The sequence below is a fragment of the Physeter macrocephalus genome, chromosome 2 (genome assembly GCF_002837175.3).
Source record: "Physeter macrocephalus isolate SW-GA chromosome 2, ASM283717v5, whole genome shotgun sequence".
Classification (NCBI taxonomy): domain Eukaryota; kingdom Metazoa; phylum Chordata; class Mammalia; order Artiodactyla; family Physeteridae; genus Physeter; species Physeter macrocephalus.
In genome coordinates this window covers 56,699,440-56,723,534 of record NC_041215.1, presented here as the reverse complement: position 1 = coordinate 56,723,534, position 24,095 = coordinate 56,699,440, and the positions used below count along the sequence as shown (strand labels likewise).

The window sequence follows — 24,095 nt, the reverse complement described above, 5'->3', positions numbered from 1 at the left end:
CTGTGCTCCGCAACGGGAGAGGCCACAACAGTGAGAGGCCCATGTACAGCAAAAAAAAAAAAAAAAAAGTAGAAGGATGGAAAAATATATAACATGCTAACACTAATCAAAAGAAAATTCGAGTGGCAATATTAATACGAGACAAAAAAATAGTTCAGAACAAGAAATATTACCATGAATAAAGAAGGACGTTCCATAATGATAGAGAGGTGAATTCATCAAGAAGACATACCAGTCCTAAATGTTTACATACCTACTAACAATTTTAAACTACAAAATGTAAATCTGAAAGGAGACAAGCAAATCTTAGTTATACTTGGAGACTGACACCTCTCTTTCAGAAATTAATAGAATAAGGATTCAGAAAGTCTGAAGGACACAGAAAATTTGAACAAGGCTATCAACTAATTTGACCTAAATAACACTTATAAAACACTATACTCAACAACAGCAGAATGCACAAACTTTCCAAGCACATGCTGCTGCATATTCACCAAATTAGATCATATTCAGGACCATAAAATGTCTCAATAAATTTAGGAGAACTGAAAACATTTAAAGTATGTTCTGTCTACCAAAGAGTTAAACTAGAAATCATCAGGAGATATAGTATGGGAAATCCCCAAGTATTTGAAAATTAAACAACACACTTCTAAATAACTCATGAATAAAGAAGAAATAAGGAAAAATAGAAAAAATTTTAACTGAATAAAAATAAAAACATATCAAAGTTTAAGGAATGCAGCTGAAGCAGGGTTTAGAGGGGAAATTATAGCAAATGCTTATATTAGAAAACAAGAAAGTTCTCAAATCAATTAACTAAGCTTCTACCATAAGAAACTAGAAAAAGAATGAAAAACTAAACCCAAAGTAAGCAGGGGAAAGAAAATAATAAAGAGCAGAAATCAATGGTATTGAAAACAGAAAAGCTGTACAAAAACAATGAAACCAAAAACTATTACTAGGAGAAAAGTCAACGAAATTGATAAACCTCTAGTCAGACTAATGAGGAAAAGAAAAAAGACACTAACTACCAATACTTGGAATGAAAAAGGGACATAATTATATTCTCTAAGCTATTAAAATGAAGATGCCTGCCCCTGAAAGTTTATAATCTAGTTGGTAGGACAAGCTCTAAGTACATAAAACAAAAAACAATCTTATATCAGTAACAATAATAAACAATACATATCAATCACTTATTATATGCCAGGAAAATTTCTAAGTACTTTATATATATTAAGTCATTTAATCATCACAACCGTAACAGGTAGACACCAGTATTAACCCTACACTACAGATATGAACCTTAGACACTTGCCCAACATAGATATGATGAAGGTAGATAAGATAATTTAGTACTTTAGAATCAGGAGGAGAAATCAGGATTGTGCTGGGCTTGGAAATTTCTCATGGAGGAGATAAGGCTTGAACTAGCTCTTGTAAGGTCTACACTGATGATTACTAAGTTTTTCACAATAGATGTCACAATCTAATATTATCAGAGATCTAGTATTTCAGCAGAGTAGTTTAAATCAATTTTTCAGCTCTTTCAACAAACATTTATTGAACACCTACTATGTTTCAGGCTTTGGGATCACAGAGATGGATAAAAGATGGATATCTATTGAGTATGTATACTCAATACACACCATACTGCTAGATCGCACTAGGGTGCAGTCCTCACCTTCAAAAAGCTTGTAATCTAGTTAGCTCTGTGTGTGTGTGTGTGTGTGTGTGTGTGTGTGTGTGTTTGCGCGCGCACATGTGCATGTGTAAACCAGTCAGAAAGCAACTGAGCCTAGGTTATAATCATGAGCTAACCTTAGTAATAATATATGAGTTCAGGAAAGCAGATTAGGATGAATCACCCAGAAATAACTTCTTAAAGGAGACGCCTTGGAGCTGAATACTGAAAAGGAGGGAGAAGGGGCATACCAGCAGGTATTAACAGGATGACAAAGACTCAGGTAGGAATAAGTAGTTTGCTTAGCTAACCATAGGTAATGCTAGAAGATAGCTGAAGACAAAACTGACCATGTAAAGGGGGCAAGAGGGATACAAGTTGGGGCATGAAAATTAACTTAAATCCCAAATTTTCGTTGAGAATATAGGTTTTGTAAATTTCATCCCCAAATTCTAACTAAACCCTTCTGTTTTACTTAGGCAGGAGAAAGGCCATAAATACAAGAGGGAATTCCCAAAACAATGGATAAAAAGGTTTCAATGATCATTTGATATGCATGTAATTTCCTTGGAACTCAGAAATATCAATACAAATTAAAATAGAGAAAAGCTTCCCTGATCCAAGCTTTTATAGATTTTTTTAAAGACAAAAGCTTCTTTAAGCAATGAACAAACATGCATCACTGATGCCACCAACATCATCAAACCGTAAAGAAAACAGGAACCTTATGCCAAAGCGTAGGCTAATCATTGATACTCCTGCGGGCTGGTGAAGAGCCTACTCTACTCAAATGACAGGGCACTGGGCTTTCAGCATGTCCAGGAGATATTCCCATTGCAATTTGTCAGTAGATTAGCAAATGTTCTTAGTGACAGGAACACAAAGCCCAGGAACCCTCACTGGCGGCTCAAATCACCTCAGTGCAATGCTGCTCTCCTCTCCTGGCTCCCTCTGATAGCCCCAAATACCAATTAAACAGCTTTGCCATCTCTGTATCTAAATTTAGACATAGGTATCAAGTTTGGATGCCCGATGAGACTAAGTACTTTGCAGAAGTGTGAAGTAACCAGTCTTAAAATGGAAGAAAATAAAAGGAAGGAAAACACTAGAGGTGGATCCGACCCGATCCCTGCCCCACTGAAGTTTCATAAGATCAAGCTGAAGGCACATTCTACCATAAATTGAAGGGCTCTGTATTAACAGCAGGAAACCAAAGCTCATCTCACAGCTCTTCCCCTGCTAATTCAGCATCTCCACCACAAATTAGAAAATCCTCACGTTGCCATGTGTCGCCACCTAGTGCCCATAGGCTAATGTTAACATTAGCTGAGCCAAAAGGTGCCATTTTTCTGCAGTCACACTCCAAGGGCTTCCTGTTAGACTTGGCAGTTCAGTACATCAGGATTCCTAGGGTTATTCCTCATTCTACTTCAGGGCATACCCATGAAAGTGTAATTCTGGATTTATTTTACTTTGTTAACCCCCATTTTATGTATTATCCTCAAGTACTTTGAAATTGCAAATTGTTCCCCAGGATAACTCTTTCTCAACACTTAGCATATACCTCACTCCCACCTTTCCTTCTCCTTACTCTTGTCTATTATTGGGATGTGGACTCTCTATGTATAGTCTATACACTTTACTAGCATCATTTGCTGCATGAAATACAATTGGGAAGAGAGGGCTGTGCCAGAAATGCATCAGAATTTTTTATAACACTAACATTTGAGTGGCTTTCATTTTGGAGATTCACGCTTTCCCTCCTTCTAGTCCCACAACCACAGTGGGAGAGAGAAAGACATGTTAATGAATAATCAAAAATCAAAAGAATAACAGACTATAACAGAAATGAAAAATAATTCCAAGGATTAATTAAGTGGCCCTATTTCCCTCCAAGCAGTCTTTAGTGTACAAGCCCAAGCAAGCCATTTCTAGACAGGAAGTATAAACATTTTTGAAAATGTGAGCTTGCAGTTAGCAATAACTCTCCAAAAGCATTTTTAGACCTACATTTTCTGAGCCAGACTTTTTCCATACAAGGCAGAATAGAAGATTTGATCTGTTAGATGACCTTCGGGTACAGAAATATAAACATGGAACAGCTTCCTTAGTTTGCCTCTGAGTTAGATTTGCCAGATTGCCATGCAATATCTAAGCCATACTTACACTAAAAAATTATGCATTGTTTATCTGAAACTCCAATGTAACTGAGTATCCTACATTTTATCAGTCAACCTTACATGCGGAACAAAAGATGTAGTTGGGGAAAATAACCAGGCTCTTAGCAGAACCAGAGTCATTTTTATGGAAAGGGTGCTTTGGTGAGGTTTCAAAGACCAATATCAAAGCAAAGGTCCAACACTATAAGCATTCAAATAATACTTTGCATTTATTTAACACTTCAAAATTTATAGTATTTCACATTTATTATCTGGGTCCTCCTCATGATACCCCTTACGTGGGCATTTTTTATGCCTGTTTCAAGGCTCACAGACGTTAAGGAATCATCGTGGTGATCCACATGGAGCTTTACAGAAAAGCCAGAACTTGAATCCAAGTCCCCCAGCATGTTGCAGTGTCTACAGATAAAGACAATGTTCACATGGACAGCACACAAGGCTTCAATCCCTGAGGTGCAGATGAAAATTAAATATCTGGCAAACCCAGTATAAAACTAACATTGTGATATAAGGCCAGGAAAAGGAAAAGATATTCTAAGAGTCATTGAGTGCCTTATATACTTTGACTGTGGAATCCAGTTTGGTTTTTTAAACCACAAAACATTCACTTTATTTCCCCAAGTACACTGAGACATTATTCCTTAGAATAGGTTTACTTACATGTACCCAAAATTTCTAAATCTCCAACCACTCTTTGTAAGCTGTTCATATGTCCTAGAGATCTTTAATAAAATCACAGGAAAATCCAACTCTTTAAATTAGAGTTCATTTTCCCTAGATCTTTACATTGCAAATTTAGAGAATGTTCTTGTAATAATTCTTTTGGCTGCTAACGGTGTCATTTTTAAATTGTACAGTAGTGACATCTACTGTTCATTGTGTATATTGCACTTCTCCCCAGGACAGTTTTTATCTTTTACTTGTGGTCCTCGAACTCTAGTGTTCATAAAAATTCCCTGAAGGGTTTCTTAAAATGCAGCTTCCTTAGCCCCTTACAGATTCTGATTATATATATGGGGCGATTTACATTATGCAAGGCCCAATGCTACCATCTCTCTTCCACTTCCTAGTCAATCTCATTCAAGAGAATTTAATTGTACATATGAATCACTATGGATTTTTTAAAAATACAGATTCTGGGGCAGTAGTTTTGGATTGGAGCCAGAGATTTTGCATTTTTAACAAGCTCCCAGGTAGCTTTACACCCTCCTTTCAAGTCTAAGTATTTCCACTTCTTTATGGAGCCAGATCACCACAGCCTGAATCCTAAGTTTACCAAATATGACTTATAGATGCTTCTCACTCAGTGGTTAATCAGTTTTTGCTTAAATCTTCTCCTCATCCTTGTTCTCTGCTCTGTCTACATGCTTTGAGTTCTAAAATACAGGCATAATCACCTCAAGGTAAAGTAGCTCAAAACAAACAGGCCAACATCCTGAGGGGAGTCCCACCTAAACCCATGCCTGTTCCTTTCTAGACCAAACAATGTCCCAGTACCAAAGAGACAGGAAGGTCGAGGCAGTATTATCATCTCTGATAAGCCTTGTGCATATATAAGGGAACCAAAGCTCCTTACCACGTTATCACTTCCCTATGAGAATGGAGTTCAGAGGAGTTCAGTGATGATGCCAGTAATGTATCTGATGAGGAGGAAGAGGAGAAAGGCGATTATCAGCTAACATTTATTGCATACTTGCTGAGTGCCACGCACTGTGCTAAATTCTTTACATGGATTATCTTCATATATCTATGAAGTAGGTAATATCATTGTCTTCATCGTAACAACGAGGAGAAAGACAGAAAGAAGAGCAGATAGGCAACTGCTATATCTAATATCACAATTAGAGTCCAGTGACAGACTGTATGAATCACATTCAAACTAAAAACCAAAATATTACATCGCGGGCTCCTCCTCCTCCATTGTGTCCTAGAGACAAATAACATTCACTCTGTAACATTTCTCTATAACATCCACATATTGCTACCTAGCAATGGATGGCTAGAACATACAAGGGGTTTCCAGGAAAATCTTGAGTTTTTAGCAATGGCCAAAACATATACCTGCCTTAATGTATCAAACACTAAAGAGCTATCACAGCACTGATGCAGGCAACTTAAAAAGATGTGTTCTCAATGGCTGAGTTCTGTGACCAAGTCAAAGAATAAAAACCAAGTGTTCACACATCTTTTCTTTTATCCATATCCTTTTTTATTCATATCATTATCCCCTTTTACATGTTATTTTCTTACAACCAGGTAATAGTTCCATGCAATCTTTTCTTTAAAAAAAAAAAAAACACAGAATATTGTCTCCAAACTTCTAATATGCTTTAGATATGCTTGGTTGAGCAGAAAATATTCCCTCTTGTCTCTTTTGGTTTTATAATCCTACTCTCTTTACAGAAAGAGCTAGCTGCAATACAATAGTCTTTCCCAAGTTGAGCATTCAGTGATGACTATATATTCCTCAGTTTGCTTAAATATGCATCCTTTGTTATTGAGAATCTATGTTTTCCAGAATAAAAAGGAAGTCATGTGTTTATCAGAGAATATTAATGCAGGCAGCTGTGAGAGTGAGAGGAGAATGAAAGCCCCAAGGATTACATATTGGCCTCTGAATAATCTCATAATCTGGTACTTTGATCAATCTTTATAGTTCTGTGAAGGCACTGCTTTGTCTATGAAGAATAAGAACAATCCAAGAGAGAGTGAAAGGAAGAAGGCGAATAGATAAGGGAAAATTTAATAACAGTTGAGAGACACATACTCACCTCTCGCTCTTCTTCTCCTTTGTTTTATTGTCATGGAAGGAACAGAGATTTTGGAGCCAGACAAATCCAAGTCTGAATCTCACATTCATCACTGTATGCAGTTGTACGGCATCAAGCAGTTTACTCAGCCTCTCTGAGTCACAGTTTCTTCATTTATGCCATGGAGACACTACTGCTCCCCCAGCCCGGTTGTTGGGTAGGTAAGTGCTATTGAAGGACGGAGCCTGGAAACAGAAGAAAAAGCAGCTGTTACTAATGGTACCTGGTTATTAATGGTCACCACTTCTTCATCTGTTCAACTTTCAACAAAGACTATTGATCACCTCGCTGTGGCGGGAATACAGTGAAGTCCCAGGAATACAGTGAACAAACAGGTGAAGTCTCTTCCCTTAAGAAGCTGTGTTTCATCCTTCAAATCCAGTTATCAAAATTCCATCCTCCCACCCCCACTCCGCCAAAACTCCTCTTGCAGAGTCACCATTGCCCTAGTTATCAAATACAATGGATTTGGTTTGGTCCTCAATAACACCTTTCTGTGGCATCCAGTAAAACTGAGCAGTTATCTTCTTCATGCCTAGAATACTCTCTCCTGATTTCCTTTTACCCTCTGACTGAAATTTCTGTCTCCATTGCTAGTTTTTTTTTCTTCTGTTACCCCTTTAATTAATATTTCCTACTCTTCTGACTTTTGCTCTTTTTCTTTTATACTCTACACTAGTAGTTCTTGATCTTTTCAGAGTCATGAACTCCTTTAAGAATCTGCAGAAGCTATGTGCCCTCTCCCTAGGGGGGGAAAAATGGATCTGCTTACAAATATACAAAAATTTGCATACATTTTCAGGAGTCTCACAGACCTTCCTCCCTAAAAGCCCATTGTTGAGTTCCAGGTTAAGGGGTTCATATGGCTTTGACTGTTACTCATATGTCAATGACCTCAAATCTCTGTCTCCAGCATAAATCACTTTCCTGAGCAACAGGCCTGCTTTCAAATGCCCCTCAGGCATCTTAAAATTCAAACATCCCAAATCAAATTCATTATCTTTCCCCTAAAACCTGTTTTCCTTCTAGGAGACAACACCTATGGGAAAGAAAACACTATTCTTAAACCTAACAGACATAGATTTAAATCCAGCTCTGGAAGCTTCATAAATATACGTAAGCTATGTGCTTTAATTTCTTCATATTAACGTGAGGATAATAATACGTCCAGTTTCTGGATTGTTGTGAGAATTAAAATAAATAATGGGAAAATCCCTATACAGGTGCCATCACATAGCATACATTCCACAAATTAATATTACTTGTTTCCAAATCTCAGAAAAAGCAACTCCATTCACCAAGTATTCTAAGTCGAAAATTTAGGAGTTATCTTCAACTCGTCCTTTTCCTCATCTCCAACCAATGCATAGCTATGCAGTATTGATTCCTTAACTCCGCCCCTGCCCTTAATTCAGGCTCGAATGTTCTTTCTCATGGACACAGCAATAGTCCCCTAACCACTTGATCCAGTGGTTCCAATTCCACATCCTTCCAACCTATCCTCTATACTGAAGCCCGACGATCTTCCCAAGTCACAAATCTGATAATGCCATGACTGCTTAAATCTGCCGACTTGCTTCTCGTTGCTTCCAGGGTTACATCCACCTTAGTACTGCGCTGCAGGCTGACTATGATTTGGCCCCTGTCTACTTCCAACTTAATCCCTTGATTATTTGGGGATCTCCCCAACTGCCCATAGCGTTTTGGATTCTGTATCTCTGTCCCAACTGCTTCCTTTGACTGAAATGCCCTCACCCCTGTAATGTCTTTTCTTGGCATTCAGGCAAACAACTACTCATCTTTCAAAACACTGATCAAGCTATGAAGTTATTCCTGACAGCCTCCTGCCATTCCGCCTATCACTGACTCCTCTTATCTCCCCCCTCTACCTGACAGATGATTTTCTATCCTGGCAAAGATGTATAACATATGGTTCCCAGGCTCAAAAAGCTTAGGATCATCATTCAACCAGTAATCTTCTTATATAACCTAGACAAGTAAGCCGCTTTGAAGGAGAAATTATGAGTCATGAAGAAATAACAAATTGTAAGTAACTTCAACACTCAGAAGCCTGTGACTCCCAAGCCATGAGCTGTGCGTGTGCACGCGCCGTGCTATATGTGTTAGCTATGTATCAACTGATTTAATCTTCACAAACTATGAGTTTGCCACTATTATTATTCCCGTTTTATTATTTTTTAACATCTTTATTGGAGTATAATTGCTTTACAATGTTGTGTTAGTTTCTGCTGTATAACAAAGTGAATCAGCTATACATATACATGTATCCCCATATCTCCTCCCTCTTGCATCTCCCTCCCACCCTCCCTATCCCACCCCTCTAGGTGGTCACAAAGCACCGAGCTGATCTCCCTGTGCTATGTGGCTGCTTCCCACTAGCTATCTATTTTACGTTTGGTAGTGTGTATATGTCCATGCCACTCTCTCACTTCGTCCCAGCTTACCCTTCCCCCTCCCCTTGTCCTCAAGTCCATTCTCTAGTAGGTCTGTGTCTTTACTCCCGTCTTACCCCTAGGTACTTCATGACCTTTTTTTTTTCCCCCTTAGATTCCATATATATGTGTTAGCATACGGTATTTGTTTTCCTCTTTCTGACTTACTTCACTCTGTATAACAGACTCTAGGTCCATCCACCTCACTACAAACAACTCAATTTCGTTTCTTTTTATGGCTGAGTAACATTCCATTGTATACATGTGCCACATCTTCTTTATCCATTTAATCCCATTTTAGAAGTGAGGAAACTAAAATAAAGAGACGAACTTGCCCAACATGACCCAACTAAATTTATCAGTATGAATAAAGTATGGACTTCAGTTAACTTTTTTAAAATGTAACTGACAAATGAAAATTATATACTCTTTAAAAATAAAGGGATATATATTTATTGCGCCTATTAAAGGCCTGGTACGTAAAGAAAAACGTTAAGTGCCCTATTCTCAAAAACAGTGATTTCTTGAAAAATAAAAACTACATACAAAGAACAGAAAACTGTACCTCTTGGAGGCAATAAGAAAGTCTTAGGGAGAGAGGAAGTTTTCAAATACCTCAGTTTAGTGAGTTAACGCACGAAATTAAACGGCTGCCTAAACCCACCTCCAGAGCTCAAGCCTCCAAGCTCCCAGGTCACCCGCGCGTCACTTTATCTCCGCCCACGTCGCGGCGGGGGACTATCCAATGGAAGGGCGGCTCTACGTGGGCCTCCTGTGCGCGTGCGCATCATCGGCTCGACGATCCTTCCCATCGATGCGCTCAGAAGCAACTCCTTCAGTCTGGGCACTGCCAGCTTCTGCGCTACCTGCTCTTCCGTCGCGCCGCCATTTTGAAGACGGGAAGAGTCCGGGTCTCCAACACCTGGAGGCGGCGGTGGTGACTGGTACGTGTGGTTTCCGCCCGCGTTAGCTCCTCCAAATTCGCCCATCTTTGGGCTGCAGCTCTCGGTGTTGCCCCTATTCCCACAGGGTCCCTATCGCTGTCCCCAGTCGTCCTGTCACTCTGTCTTTAGGATCCTTTTCGCTTCCTCATCCTTCATCTGTGCTGGCACCTTTCCTTGTAACTGTTGTCGGGCAGCCCTGACCGGTGTTAAAATACCTGCTTCGAGCCTCAGGACTCCATCCCGGTGGAGCTCCTCATTGGCCACCCCGATCTAGTCGGAGTTGTGTTCCGCGGACTCGAACCGGACGGGCTGAGAGCCTCACGCCCTCCTCTGGGCAGCGAGCTGTGCCCTGTGGGGGCGGGGGGCGAAATTTGGGGTTCGGGGAGAGCTTGGACTTTGGTCCTGTCTCGGTGGAGGGACACACTGTAGACGGTGGTGGACGTTACCCCAGTGATCTGTTGTTAGAGCTTAATCCGTCACCGGCCTGTTTGTTTTGTCCTTTCCCAGGAATAACTTTACAAAAGGGAAGATATTTTTCGCCTGCCCTTCCCGCCAGAAATGGCCAATGTGAGTAAATTAGCCTCTTAAAAAGCAGTATAGTAATAAAATAGTTTGGGAACTCGTTAGGAAGGACGGGTTTAATGATAATGGCATTGATGGCATAATGTTTCTCGTAATTAGTGTACCAGAAATGGCAAGGGAAGCAAGGGGTGTGAATTAGGTTGATATGCTTTGCAGGTAGTTTGAACACAACATTTCTCAATACACGTCTATTTATTTCTATAAATTCGTTTTTAGAAATAAATTCAGTGCCAGCACCCTTTCAGTAGTTTTAAAAGACATTATTTCAGTAAATATTTAGAATTATTTTTAAGCTGTTTTCTGTTTCTTTGGTTAGGTAAACTGAAGGTTTTGTAGCAGTTTCAGTATAGGAAGTCACCTTCCAAATACTACAAAATGGGCACAAGAGATATTATTCTCACAGGCCAGAGAGATTTATTCACTGTAACTGTCCAGCGATTACTCAAACGCATCCTGCCATAGGGAACACAAGACATATTTTAAAACAATTACAATAAGAGTAGAAACTAATTTTAAAAGCTACACAAAGGTACAGTGCAGATTCAGAGCTTTGTGGAGAGGGAAAAGTAGGGGTTTGTGTTCACTTAATCAGAGAAGCATTTGAGGTTTGAAAGATGGGTGGGATTTAGTTAATCTGAGGTTTGGTTGGGCAGAGCAGGAGGTATATTCAAAGACACTCCCCCTTTCAAAAATCAGGAAGTCAATCCTGTCTTCCTGAATGTAAGATGTGTGAAAGAGATTATTGAGAAATAAGGTTGGGTTGGGGATTTGGGATCAAGTAATAGAGAGTCTTGATTGCCAAACCCAGTAATTTGGACTTTATTCTTTAAATTTTGGTGATTTAATTAGAGCTGTGTGTTAGGAAGACTAATATGGCAACAGTTAGCCAGGATAGTATTGCTGTAGTTAAATATGATATATTAAGTAATAGTCTAATGGTAAGACTATAGAGCCAAGTCGTAAAAGTAGACCACTAGTGTATCCCGTGTGTTAAGGTGAATTTATACCTAGCCATAATCATAGGAAGGGAATGTTGTAAAAGAAGCATGTGCTACTCTCAAAGGAAAGATACTAGTTAGAGTAGTATGCTAATATTTGACCTGGCTTTATTTTGATTTGAATGAATAAATTAATCCAGTAGGTATTTTGAAGGATACGTTTATAAATCCTTTTATTGTTAGAAAGAAGTTTACATAAAACTATTCAAATATATGTTTAAAAATTTGTGTTCGTTTATGTGTATTTTAAGTGCTGAATGGATGTTACTAATGAAACATGAAGATAGATATGTATGTCTTCAACAATTTAGTTCGCATACATAGCATGGGTCAGGTATGTCTATGCTTCAGAGGCTGAACAGGTCAATTAAGAAGCATTGGTGGGGACTTGTACAAACTGAAATACTCATTTCTGATACAAAGGGAGCAGCCTTTCCTTAGCTACAGTGATGTGTTGCCAACTAATGTCATTTGGGAATGTGAATCCACTGCTGCCAGATCTTTGGAGTTTGTAAGAACAGCTGAAAGTCTGGATCTTTTGTGTGAAATATCACAATTGCTCAATGTTGATATACAATTCAAATTTCTTGTAGCACTGAGAATTACCATTTTTGTCTCTGAGCAGGTTGGGTACAGACCCAAGGGAGGATGCTTAAATTTTCAGGTGGGCAGAATGCTCTGGAGACAGGCCTTGCATTTTGGAGACATATAAAGGAGGTTTTGTCTATCCAGATTTTGTAGAAAGAGTTGGAGTTTGTCAGGCCTAGGAGGAGAGGGAGAAGGGCATTTTAGCAGAAGAAATCTTGTGGCAGTATAAAAGAAGGCAGAGAAATATGGGAAAAGTTGGGTAGATATTTTTATGTGACTAAAGAGTGGAGTAAGAGAAGGGGGGATAAAATGAGTAAGAAATTATGTCAGAGAAGTAGAACGACCAGTTAGGATATTCTTGTACTTAGGATGAGAAAGTCAGAAAGAACACAGGGCTGGATTTTAGAATACTATGTGAAAGGGGAAAAGAATGATTCTACAGTATCTAGACTATTTCAACATCCTGGTAACTATTTTTCATACCACCTCTGTAATCCCACTCCATTCTCTACACTGCCCTTAGTGGTACATTCCTTAAAACATCCTTTATTTTTTATCAGTTTACTCTATTCCTCCCTGCCTACAGGTTAAAATTCTGATTTATTATCTTGATGTAACAGGCCCTTTCCTGTCTGTGTCAAGTATAAAGCCTTTTATAGTTGCCCACAAGTTAACTTTCAAGCTTGTTTTTTACTGCACTACCTTATATCCACCTTCAGTGAACTTGTCACTCTTCTGAGTACATCCTTTATGACTCCATCCCTTTGTTCCTGAAAGTCACTCATTGAAATGCCCTTTCCCCAGCAAATTTCTATTTCTTCACAACTAAGTATATCCTCCATGAAACTTTTTGCCTATGTCCTCAAGGGTCTCTTAATTGTTCAAATCTTTTAACAGCATTTCACAGATGATATGGTATTTGTTCTTACATATTTTCCACTAATCTAAGAGTCAGCGATTTTTTTTTTAATGTAAAGAGCCAGATAGCAAATATTTTAGGCTTTGTAGGCTGTAGAGTCTCTGTGAAGCTACTTAACTCTGCCATTATGACATGAAAGCAGCCACAGACTATACATAAATGGGTATGGCAATAAAACTTTATTCACCAAATCAGACAGAAGGCTACATTCAGCTTTAGTTTGCCAACCCCTGCATTAAATTATTCTGACTTAAGTATTTTGATTAAAGTTTATACATGAAAGATGTTTACACATTCATCCATTGTAACTGACCTCAGTTTAGGGAATGAACATAAGAGCAGAAAATGTATCACAAAGGTATGTGCTAAAATGGAGGAAAGTGGACATTGCCATAAAACCAAGAGGAAAGATGGTATGGGAGATAATTGGTACAATTTACAGCAGTAAAAGAAGAGAAGAGTTAGAAAGTAAATAGGTTTTGTTTCTAGGAGAGGTTTTGAAAGTTCTTTATTTTGAGAATAGAATCTTATTAGCTGTGCTACCTTTTTAGCGTCATCACTAAATAGGGCAACTTTTAGAGGTTCCCATTCTTTCTGTATGGCACTCTTAATTCTGGCCATATATTTTTATCCGAAGTAACTTATTACTTGTTTTTTAAATATTTGTATTTATTTCTAAAATTATAAATATACATGATGCTTATCCTGTGGTAGCTGCTCAATAATAGTAGAATAAACTTTGGTTTTAAAAGATATATTGCAATGTGAGGATTTGCCAGAGATTGTCTGTGTTAGTATAGCATTTATATCCAGAATAATTTTGATTTTTGTGTCCTTCTTAGGTGCTCTGTAACAGAGCCAGACTGGTTTCCTATCTCCCAGGATTTTGCTCTTTAGTTAAAAGGGTTGTCAATCCCAGAGCCTTTTCAACTGCAGGATCTTCAGGTTCTGATGAGTCTCATGTGGCCACTGCACCTCCAGATATCTGTATGTAAAAGTTATTATTGCTTTACTTATAATTGTTTCATAACATTCTGAGTTGTATTTCCTGTAATACAGTAAGTCCCCTACATACGAACCTTCAAGCTGTGAACTTTCAAAGATGCGAACACGAGTTCGCATGACCAGTCACGCAAGTTAGTTCATGTGTCTGGTGTACATTGTCACATGTGTGCATTCTCTACAAGTGGTTGTGCTTTTGTGTACTTTATGGTACTGTATAGAGTACAGTAGTACAGTATCTTTATTTCAAGCCCAGGATGTCCAGAAGCAAATGTAAAAGCAACGTATAGCTGGTATTGCTAAGAAGCACCAAGCAATAACGGTGGAAACAAAAGTGAAAATAATTGAGAGAGTGGAATGAGGCGAAAAGAAGGTAGACGTTGCTCATTCTTACAATATGAATTGTTCAACCATCAGCATGATTCTAAAGAACAAGGGCAAGATTATGGAACACGTGAAGTCTGCTGTGCCGATGATGTTGACAATAATATCGAAGAAGCGTGGAAAAGTGATGAAGGAGTTGGAGAAACTTCTCAGTATGTGGGTACAGGATCAGCATCAGCGTCAAGTCCCGCTTAGCTTGATGCTGATTCAAGAGAAAGCTAAAAGCCTTTATGAAGACTTGAAACACGGCAAAGAATCAGAGGGCGCATCTTTTAATGCCAACCATGGCTGGTTTCATCGGTTCAAGGCTAGAGCCAACCTTCACAATGTAAAAGTAAGTGGCAGGGCAGCAAGTGCCGATATGGTAGCTGACCAGGAATTTCCTGAAATTCTTCGAGAAATTATTGATGAAGGTACGTATTCACCCGAGCAGGTTTTTGATGTGGATGAGACAGGACTGTACTGGAAGAGGATGCCAGAGGAAAAGTTACATCAGTAAGGGGGAAAAGTTGATGCCAGGCTATAAAGCAGCAAAGGATAAGCTAACTGTTTGGTGGCAATGCTTCTTTCCAGCGATATGAAGCTGAAGCCTCTCTTAGTTTATCACTCAGAGAACCCAGGAACCCTTAAAAACATAGCCAAGGGCTCTCTTCCTGTTGTGTGGAAGAGTAACCCCAAAACCTGGGTCACACAGGCCATTTTCCAGGACTGGTTTTTCCACCACTTTATCCCAGAGGTAGAGAAATATTGCTTGGAGAAGGACATCCCATTCAACATTCTTTTGCTGCTCAGCAATGCTCTGGGCCACCCCCTATTCATGGACGACTTTCATCCCAACATCAAAGTAGTGCATCTGCCAACGAATACCATGTCTCTCATCCAACCTATGAACCAGGGAGTTATAGCAACTTTCAAGAAATGTTATTTACGTCACAGTTTTCATCAGGCAGTAAAGGCAAGTGACGAATCAGGAACAACCTTGTGACAATTTGGAAGGACTGTAGCATCCACGAGGCCATAAAAAACATTGACTTTGCTTGGCATGAGGTTATGGCCGTCCCCATGAATGGGCTTTGGAAGAACCTTTGCCCTCAGTTTGTTCACAATTTTCGTGGATTTGAAAGGTGGATGAGGAGTCCAAAGAGGTCTTCAGCAACTTAGTGACCCTCCGCGAGAAGCTAGAGTTAGATCTGCAAGAGGACAGACTTCATTGAAATCCTTGCTGTGCACCATGAGGAGCTTACTAATGAAGACCTGATGGAATTGAAGGGCAAGAGAGAACGAAAAAGACAAGAGGAAGAAGTAACTGAAGAACCAAAGAGATTCATGATGCAGGAAGTGGCAAGGGGGTTTTCTTTATTTGAGAAGGCACTGTTAGTTTTTGAGGCACAGGACCAAAACGTAGAACAGTACACAAAGGTTGCAGCAGCCATTCAGAATGCAATCCACTGCTACCATGTCATCTCTGATTAGAAAAAAAGACCTACTACCCAGACATCACTGGATTGTTTTTTTAAGAGGGTAGATAGAATTGAGTCCAGCAAGGAAGCAGAGCCTGTGCCATCCATGTCGGGCATCAGTGAAATTACAACTTGCCCTCCATCTCCTTGCTGATGATCCTTCAGCTCTGTCATCTCCCACCTCCTCTTGCTGCTCCAGTCAATAACTCTTCTTGCCTGTTCACTTGATGCCAGCCCCGTACGCCAGCTCTTGTACTGTACTACTGTACTTTTCAAGGTACTCTAAGATAAAAAGGTCTTTATTTTTTGTGTGTTTTATATGTATTACTTGTGTGAAAAGTATTATAAACCTATTACAGTACAGTACTATATGCTAGCCAATTATGTTAGTTAGGTACCTAGGCTAACTTTATTGGACTTAGGAACACGCTCTCGGAATGGAACTCATTCGTGTGTAGGGGACTTACTGTATTTCTTCTTGAGGTTTTACTGATTTTCTAAAGTTGAGTTTATCCCATTGAAAATAAAATCAGAGCTCTTGCCTAAATATTTATACCAGAAAGTTACAATATTTTTTTAAAAAAAGAATGAATATTGGTTTCTAAAACTTATTTTCTTGAATTTTAGTTTTTTCTAATTATTTTTGAACACACAGTCCTCCCTGAAACAAATCTTCTTTTGATCCTACTAAACTATGTTACTACTTCTTGCCATTCTTTGCTGAATTTCTTAAATGTAGCTGTCACTTTGAGTGTTTATTAAATCAAAGTCTGCTTTTTCTTATCCATCTTGTGCACCACTATCATATTAATCATTCTAAAATACTTTAAATCATGTCACTTCCTTCATAAGCCTTGATTATCTCTCACTGCTTTCAGTAGCAGTTCCTAAACTATTCCCAAGCTATGAATCATTGTTCAAGGATGAAAAAAAAATTTTTTTTTAAGCTCTGTGATTAGTTAACTTGGAGAAATGCTTTATGCCATAGTCCTATCTTAGAGGTTTATAATACACACTAAAATATTCAGGGAGAGCTCTTAGAAACTTTACCTAATATATTCTAAAGGGATTGCCCATGGAATCCTTTTTCATGCAACACATTACTTACAGTGTAATATAAGTTCACTTGGGCATGCAAAGCCTTCCCTGGTTTTCTTGCTCCAGTTTTCTAACTCCATCTCTGATTACTCCTCAATTTTCATGATGTGAAGGCTAAATATACATCTATCATAAATGAAAGATTTGTCACTCAGAATATGTAAAGGGTTTGTATTGTGAATATACAGCCAACCCTCCCTATCCATGGGTTCTGCATCCTCACATTCAACCAACCAAGGATTAAAAATATTTGGGGAAAAAAATTCCAGAAAGTTCCAAAAAGCAAAACTTGAATTTGCCACACACCAGCAACTATTTACATATCATTTACATTGTATTCGATATTGTAGGTAATCTAGAGATGATTTAAAGTATACAGGAGGATGTGATGTACGAAGGTTACAGTATATGTGCGTGCAGTTGACTCGTGAACAACATGGTTTTGAGCTGCTCAGGTCCACTTTATACGCAGATTTTTTTCAAAAATAAGTACGGTACAATTCTCGGTTCATTGAATCTGAGGATGTGGAACTGACTATACAGAGAACTGACTATAAATTATACTCAGATTTCTGACCACATGCAGGGTTTGAACAGCTAACCCCTCAGTTGTTCAAAGGTCAGTAGAGCTGTGCCCTTTTATATAAGGGACTTGAGCATATGCAGATTTTGGTATCTGTGGGGGTCCAGGGAGCAATCCCCTGTGAATAACTAGGGACAACTATATAAAGAATTTCTGTAGATCAATAGGAAAAAGAAAACCCAGTAGAAAACCAAACAAAAAATTTCAAAAATGGATTTGAACAGGCTATTTCTGAAGGAGAAAACCTAAATGACTGGTAAACATTTGAAAATATGCTCAAATTCACTGTTAATATGGGATATTTATTTAAAGAAACAGATCTGAATAATCTGTAGAACCCATGTTCTTCAAAATAGCTGGTAAGTTTAAGTTTGTGAACTGACTACAGTCAATCATCAGTGGCTGTCTAGAGCCTTGTTACTCAGTGTGATCTGCAGACCAGCAGAGCATAGCATGGCATAGCATCAGCATCATCTGGGACTGTTTAGAAACGAAGAATTTTTAGCCCCACTGCAGACCTAGTAAATCAGAATCTGCATTTTGAGAAGATCTTAGATGATTCTTAAATAATTGAAAGTTTGAGACATACTGGGCTAGAGTGTTTAGGTTGAGAATCATGTGACAATGTCTGTGTTCAGCAGGGAAAAGTTCTGCGATTGATGGGTGATGTCTGTCATAGTGTGGAAGAGAGATATGGTGTCACATGGGGGCAGCCATATTGACATGGCCGTTTTTAGTCACTCAGTTCTGGCAGAGTATTTATAAATATTTTCATTGCCAACTAAAGTCTGCAGCAGTTATCCCTTCCTTTCTCTAAACAAAATTCCTACTCTGAGTATTTCTTCATTTGATTTTCTAATTTATTCTTTTCTGGATCTTTTTGAATTTTTCACGTTAGGATTTTTTTAAGTTTTACAGGAATAAAGTAATGTGGTCTATTCTTCTGTAAGCATTAAATCCATATTAACTTATGCAGCTGGTAAACAGGGCATTATGTCACATTGGTTCGTACAAGATTTTTTCCCAGTCCATTAATGTTTTGTGCCACCAGGTAACAGCAGTTGAATGCCCCTCCCCAAGGGTAGCCACCATTAAGTCTGATGTCTTTCCTTACAGATGTTTTTTTACTGTATTTAAAAACACAAATATAAGGATGAAAAATAAATGTCATATATGCTGTTCTTTGACTTAGTTTTTTCTTTTAATGTAATATGTCCTGGACTTCATTCACTATCAGTAAAGATTTACCATATTCTTTTTAATGACTGTCAAGAATTACGTAGTATGGGAGTTCCCTGGTAGCCTAGTGGTTAGGATTCCGGGCTTTCACTGCTATGGCCCGGGTTCAATCCCTTGTCAGAGAACTGAGATCCCACAAGCTGCACAGCATGGCCAAAAAAAAAAAAAAGAAATACATAGTATGGATTACAGTACTTTATTGAATTCTTTCCCTATTAATGGAATTACCTATGAGTTGACAGCTGGTTGCTATGATTAGTCTTTTGGAATAACATGAAACAAACTAATTTATATTTACACAGGAAAGCAAACTTCAAAGAACTATTGGTTAGGTTAAAAAAATACCTAATTGGAAGAAGAACATTCTTTCAGTCTACCAATGTACTTGTAAGGAGAAAATGATTCATTTTGTCGTTCCTCTTTAGGCTCTCGAACAGTTTGGCCTGATGAAACTATGGGACCATTTGGACCTCAGGATCAGAGATTCCAGCTTCCTGGGAACATAGGTTTTGATTGTCACCTCAATGGGACCGCATCACAGAAGAAAAGCCAGGTTCATAAAACTTTACCTGATGTTCTAGCAGAACCTTTATCAAGCGAAAGACATGAGTTTGTTATGGCACAATATGTGAATGAATTTCAGGTAAGTTGTTAAGGTCATTCTGTTTTTCTAATTATTAATGCTATATTAATTTTTTTTTAACATCTTTATTGGAGTATAATTACTTTACAATGGTGTGTTAGTTTCTCCTTTACAACAAAGTGAATCAGTTATATATATACATATGTTCCCATATCCCCTCCCTCTTGTGTCTCCCTCTCTCCCTCCCTCCCTATCCCACCCCTCTAGGTGGTCAGAAACCACCTAGCTGATCTCCCTGTGCCATGCAGCTGCTTCCCACTAGCTATCCACCCTACGTTTGGTAGGGTATATATGTCCATGCCACTCTCTCACTTCGTCACAGTTAACCCTTCCGCCTCCCCATATCCTCAAGTCCATGCTCTAGTAGGTCTGTGTTTTATTCCTGTCCTACTCCTAGTCTCTTCATGACATTTTTTTTTTCTTAGATTCCATATATATGTGTTAGCATACTGTATTTGTTTTTCTCCTTCTGACTGACTTCACTCTGTACGACAGACTCCAGGTCCATCCACATCACTACAAATAACTCAATTTCATTTCTTTTTATGGCTGAATAATATTCCATTGTATATATGTGCCACATCTTCTTTATCCATTCATCTGTTGATGGACATTTAGGTTGCTTCCATGTCCTGGCTATTGTAAATTTCTGATAACTGAACATATTACTTTCATTGAAAAGTAAAAAAAAAAAAAAACTAAGTCCCGTGTAAACAGAAACAACATATATAGCTTTTAAAAGCTTGGCATTGTCCTGTACATAGTGTTTGCTATATAATTTTTTTCACTTAACTACATTGCAGTCTCTTTTAGGTAATTAAATAATTCTTCAAAAATATCTTTTTTTAATAAATGTTTATTTCAAATATAAATAACTTAATTCTATAACTGGAAATTTATATTCCGTTTTTCACTTTTATTAATGGTAATTGTAATTTATATATGGACCAAATTCCGACTAGTTTTATATTCCTCTAGCCATTTAAAAACTTAAGAAAATTTTGAGATCTCTGAAACTCTGGATACAGTAGACTGAAGAGGATTTTTAAATAGCTTTTGTAAAAACAATTCCTGAGGGGTTTTTTTAATGAGTTTTTTAAACTGGTGTTGCATATGAATTTTTAAAATGCGTTTTAAAACTAGTATTGCATCATTGCTCACTCAAATGGAAAGTTACATGCATTTCCGAGTTTCTTTCAAACCCCTATCCTTATCATTTTTCATATTTCTGTATAGCTTCAGGTTGAGATTTTGATCAAAGCCATATTATTAAAAGCAGCAACCCCTCACAGTTATGGGTGATATCAGACAACCTAACACTGGGACACAGTTGACCTCTCCTGACTTTTTATCTCAGATATTCCTTCTCAGTCTTTTTGGCTTCTCCTCTGTCTACCAGTTACATGATATTTCCCAAATGTCTCTGATCTTCATTTTCTCATTTGACTTGCTCCCTGGTCACTTGAGTCCTTGGCTTTTTCCACAGGCTGTGTTTTCATATTTCCTAGCTTCTTATTTCCGTTTCTGACATTTCTGATTCTACATTACCATCTGCCTGCCAAACATCTTTATCTGGATGTCTCAGAAGTCCCAAGATTTTACACGTCTAGTACTGAATTAGTCCTTTTTTCTCTCAAAACTTGTCCTTATTCCCATGTTGTCAGTAGTATAAGTGACTTAGTCATCCTCCCACTGTCCCAAAAATAAAAATTATAGTGCCAACCTTAACTCCTCTTTTCATCATATCCCCGTAAATAGTGACAGAATTACATTGCTTCTATCTCTGAAAGTAGCTCTTAAATTATTTGTGTACCTTCAATTCTCACTAATACTGCCAAAGTTCAGCACCTCCTTATCTTACCTCAATTTTTAGAGGCATTATAGTATAATGGACTGTGGAGATAGGATAAATCTGTATTCAGAGATTAACTCAGCCATTTACTTAATTTTGTGACCTTGAGAAAGTTACTTCACCTTTCTGAGCCTCTGTTTCTTTATATGTTAAGTGAGGATAATAATAATAATCCCTGGACTACAAAGTTGCTATGAGGATTAAACGTGAAAATGTATGTAAAATACTTATTACACTAAGTGATCAGTAATTGTTGGCTGTTACTGGTCTGTCACCTGCTCTTCCTCATTACCATACATCCTCTACAGTAATACTGTCATTAGCTTTTTATATTGCATCTTGATATTCCTCATTGCTTTTTCAAAAGTTCGTAATGTGGCATAAATGGCTTTCCACAATTTTGATCCCTTATCTTTCTCACCTTACTTCCCACTACTTCCTACTCCTTCTGTTCTCCAATCACAGCATATTTTCATTTTTTTTTAATTACACCATTCTCTTTGACCATTGCATGCCTTTGCACTGTTATTATCTCTTGCTGGACTTTTTTTTTCCTCCTGAATTCTTAACCTATATTCTGTCTATTCTTTATCTGTCAGACACACATGTTAATTAATATGTAACTGAAACGTGATTTCAACCTTTTCCTGATTTCTGCCAGCAAAGCAAGTGTCTTCCCCATCTATACCTCCAGAAGACTTCCATTATAACTCTATAGCACTTTTGATATGGATTGCATTTATTTGTTCATGCATTTTTCTTCTACTAACTCTTATATACCTAAGAGTGAAGACTGGATTTTTTACCATTGTAGTGCCTGTTCCTGTTTATAATGTCTAGTGTATAATAGGCACCCAGTAAATTTCTGTTGAATAAAAGCCTCTAAGCGCTTCCTGTTGGAGAAGCTATATATTTAATCATGTTGCTTTGTAAGTTAGTGTTCTTATCCCCATTTTACAGATTATAGAACAAAAGGAAGGATAATTAGATATAAGAGAATATCAGAAGAGGTAACATTGTAAGACCCAATCCTGGCACGTTTTAGTTAGTTTATTAGCCAACTTCTATTCATATTAAGTCTTAGAATATCAGGGTATTTATATGTTCCTTTTTTTTTTTTTTTTTTTTTTTTTTTTTTGCGGTACGCGGGCCTCTCGCCGTTGTGGCCTCTCCCGTTGCGGAGCACAGGCTCCGGACACGCAGGCCCAGCGGCCATGGCTTACGGGCCCAGCCGCTCCGCGGCATGTGGGATCTTCCCGGACCGGGGCACAAACCCGCGTCCCCTGCATCGGCAGGCGTACTCTCAACCACTGCGCCACCAGGGAAGCCCCTATGTTCCTTTTTTTAATTCAACATTTTTTTTTAATTTTCAAATATTACATTCATCATAGAGAAAAGTTTGAGTATGTAAGAAAACACTGACTATTACCCCATCACCAGCTAGGTTAGGATTACTGAAAAAACTTTCTAGGGAAAACAGGTTTATAACAGGCAAGATATTTTATTTGAACTCCAGATTTTGTTTACTTATATTTCTTATTCCGCCTTAGGGTAATGATGTACCTGTTGAGCAAGAAATTAACAGTGCAGAAACTTACTTTGAAAGTGCCAAAGTAGAGTGTGCAATCCAAACATGTCCGGAATTGCTGCGAAGAGGTATGTTGTGCTTTACTCATTTTTACACTAGTGTGTGTTAGATAATGTCACTAATTTTTTAATGTGTTGAATAATGTACTCCATAGGAATTGTAATGCTTTATAACTTAGTATTTTAATATGTCTAGCTGGAAATGATGATTGCCTCGCCAAGATAAGGCTTTCAGGTGTTCCCTGACATCTGACCTCTTGCTGCCATTAGATAGGAATAGTAGAATTTTTAATAACTTTTTTTCCTAAATCTTTCCCTAAAAGTCATCCCACTCCTGGGTGATTATTACAGCCATAATTTCCATGAGCTAATACATTAGTACTACTGAGAAAAACCTTAATAATAAACTTTTTTTTTTTTTAATTACAAGACCAACAACATGTAACCCAACTTACTCTTCAGAATTGTTGGCAATATATTTTCGTTCATCCAAAAAGAGCAGAAGTAAACCAAAACTAAATTCATTTCATCCTTTTCAAAACTAATATGCATTTATAAACCTAACTTGGTACCATAATAATTTAACTTAATCATCATTTTTCTAAAATATTTTATGAACTGTTTCTTTTTTTAAAAAAAATTTATTTTTTTCTAGAGTTTTATTCTTATTTCACTTACAGATTTTGAATCACTGTTTCCAGAAGTAGCCACCAACAAACTAATGATTATGACTGTAACACAGAAAACTAAGAATGATATGACTGTTTGGAGTGAGGAGGTAGAAAATGAAAGAGAAATGCTCTTAGAAAAGGTAATTCTTTCAGCTGCTGACAATTTAGTTTTATGATCTTATTTAAATACCAATGAACCAGTGTTTTAAAATGATGGCTATCTTTTCTAGCCTTTATTAATTCTCTGCTAATGTATTCCAGTACTAAAAAACTTACATGTTTTCTGAGAATAAAAATACCACAACTTTTTTTTTTTTTAGATTCTGTCCAGTACTTCCTCAGTTTTTTGTTTTTGTTTTTTGTGGGGTTTTTTTTGCGGTTCGCGGGCCTCTCACTGTTGTGGCCTCTCCCGTTG

General features: G+C 37.9%; 1 protein-coding gene and 1 long non-coding RNA gene across 6 annotated transcripts in view; one reads left to right on the top strand and one right to left on the bottom strand.

Annotated features, from left to right (window-relative positions):
• Positions 1-9,846, bottom strand: part of LOC102993068 (uncharacterized) — a 179,172-nt gene extending 169,326 nt beyond the window's left edge. For 3 of the 5 annotated variants that reach the window (XR_003676505.2, XR_002891527.3, XR_002891528.3), the window contains exons 1-3: positions 9,795-9,846; positions 6,639-6,862; positions 5,444-5,507 (exon numbers count right to left, since the gene is read on the bottom strand). This is a non-coding gene — a long non-coding RNA (uncharacterized lncRNA). The other 2 variants (XR_002891529.3, XR_003676504.2) reach the window with 2 other exon arrangements.
• Positions 9,847-9,972: 126 nt separating this feature from the next.
• Positions 9,973-24,095, top strand: part of MMADHC (metabolism of cobalamin associated D) — a 20,353-nt gene continuing 6,230 nt past the window's right edge. The window contains exons 1-6 of the mRNA XM_007114641.3: positions 9,973-10,074; positions 10,582-10,641; positions 14,004-14,148; positions 19,353-19,570; positions 22,973-23,078; positions 23,690-23,820. Coding sequence (XP_007114703.1) covers positions 10,633-10,641; positions 14,004-14,148; positions 19,353-19,570; positions 22,973-23,078; positions 23,690-23,820 — 609 coding nt within the window. The 5' untranslated portion in view covers positions 9,973-10,074; positions 10,582-10,632. The remainder of the gene's footprint in view (positions 10,075-10,581; positions 10,642-14,003; positions 14,149-19,352; positions 19,571-22,972; positions 23,079-23,689; positions 23,821-24,095) is intronic.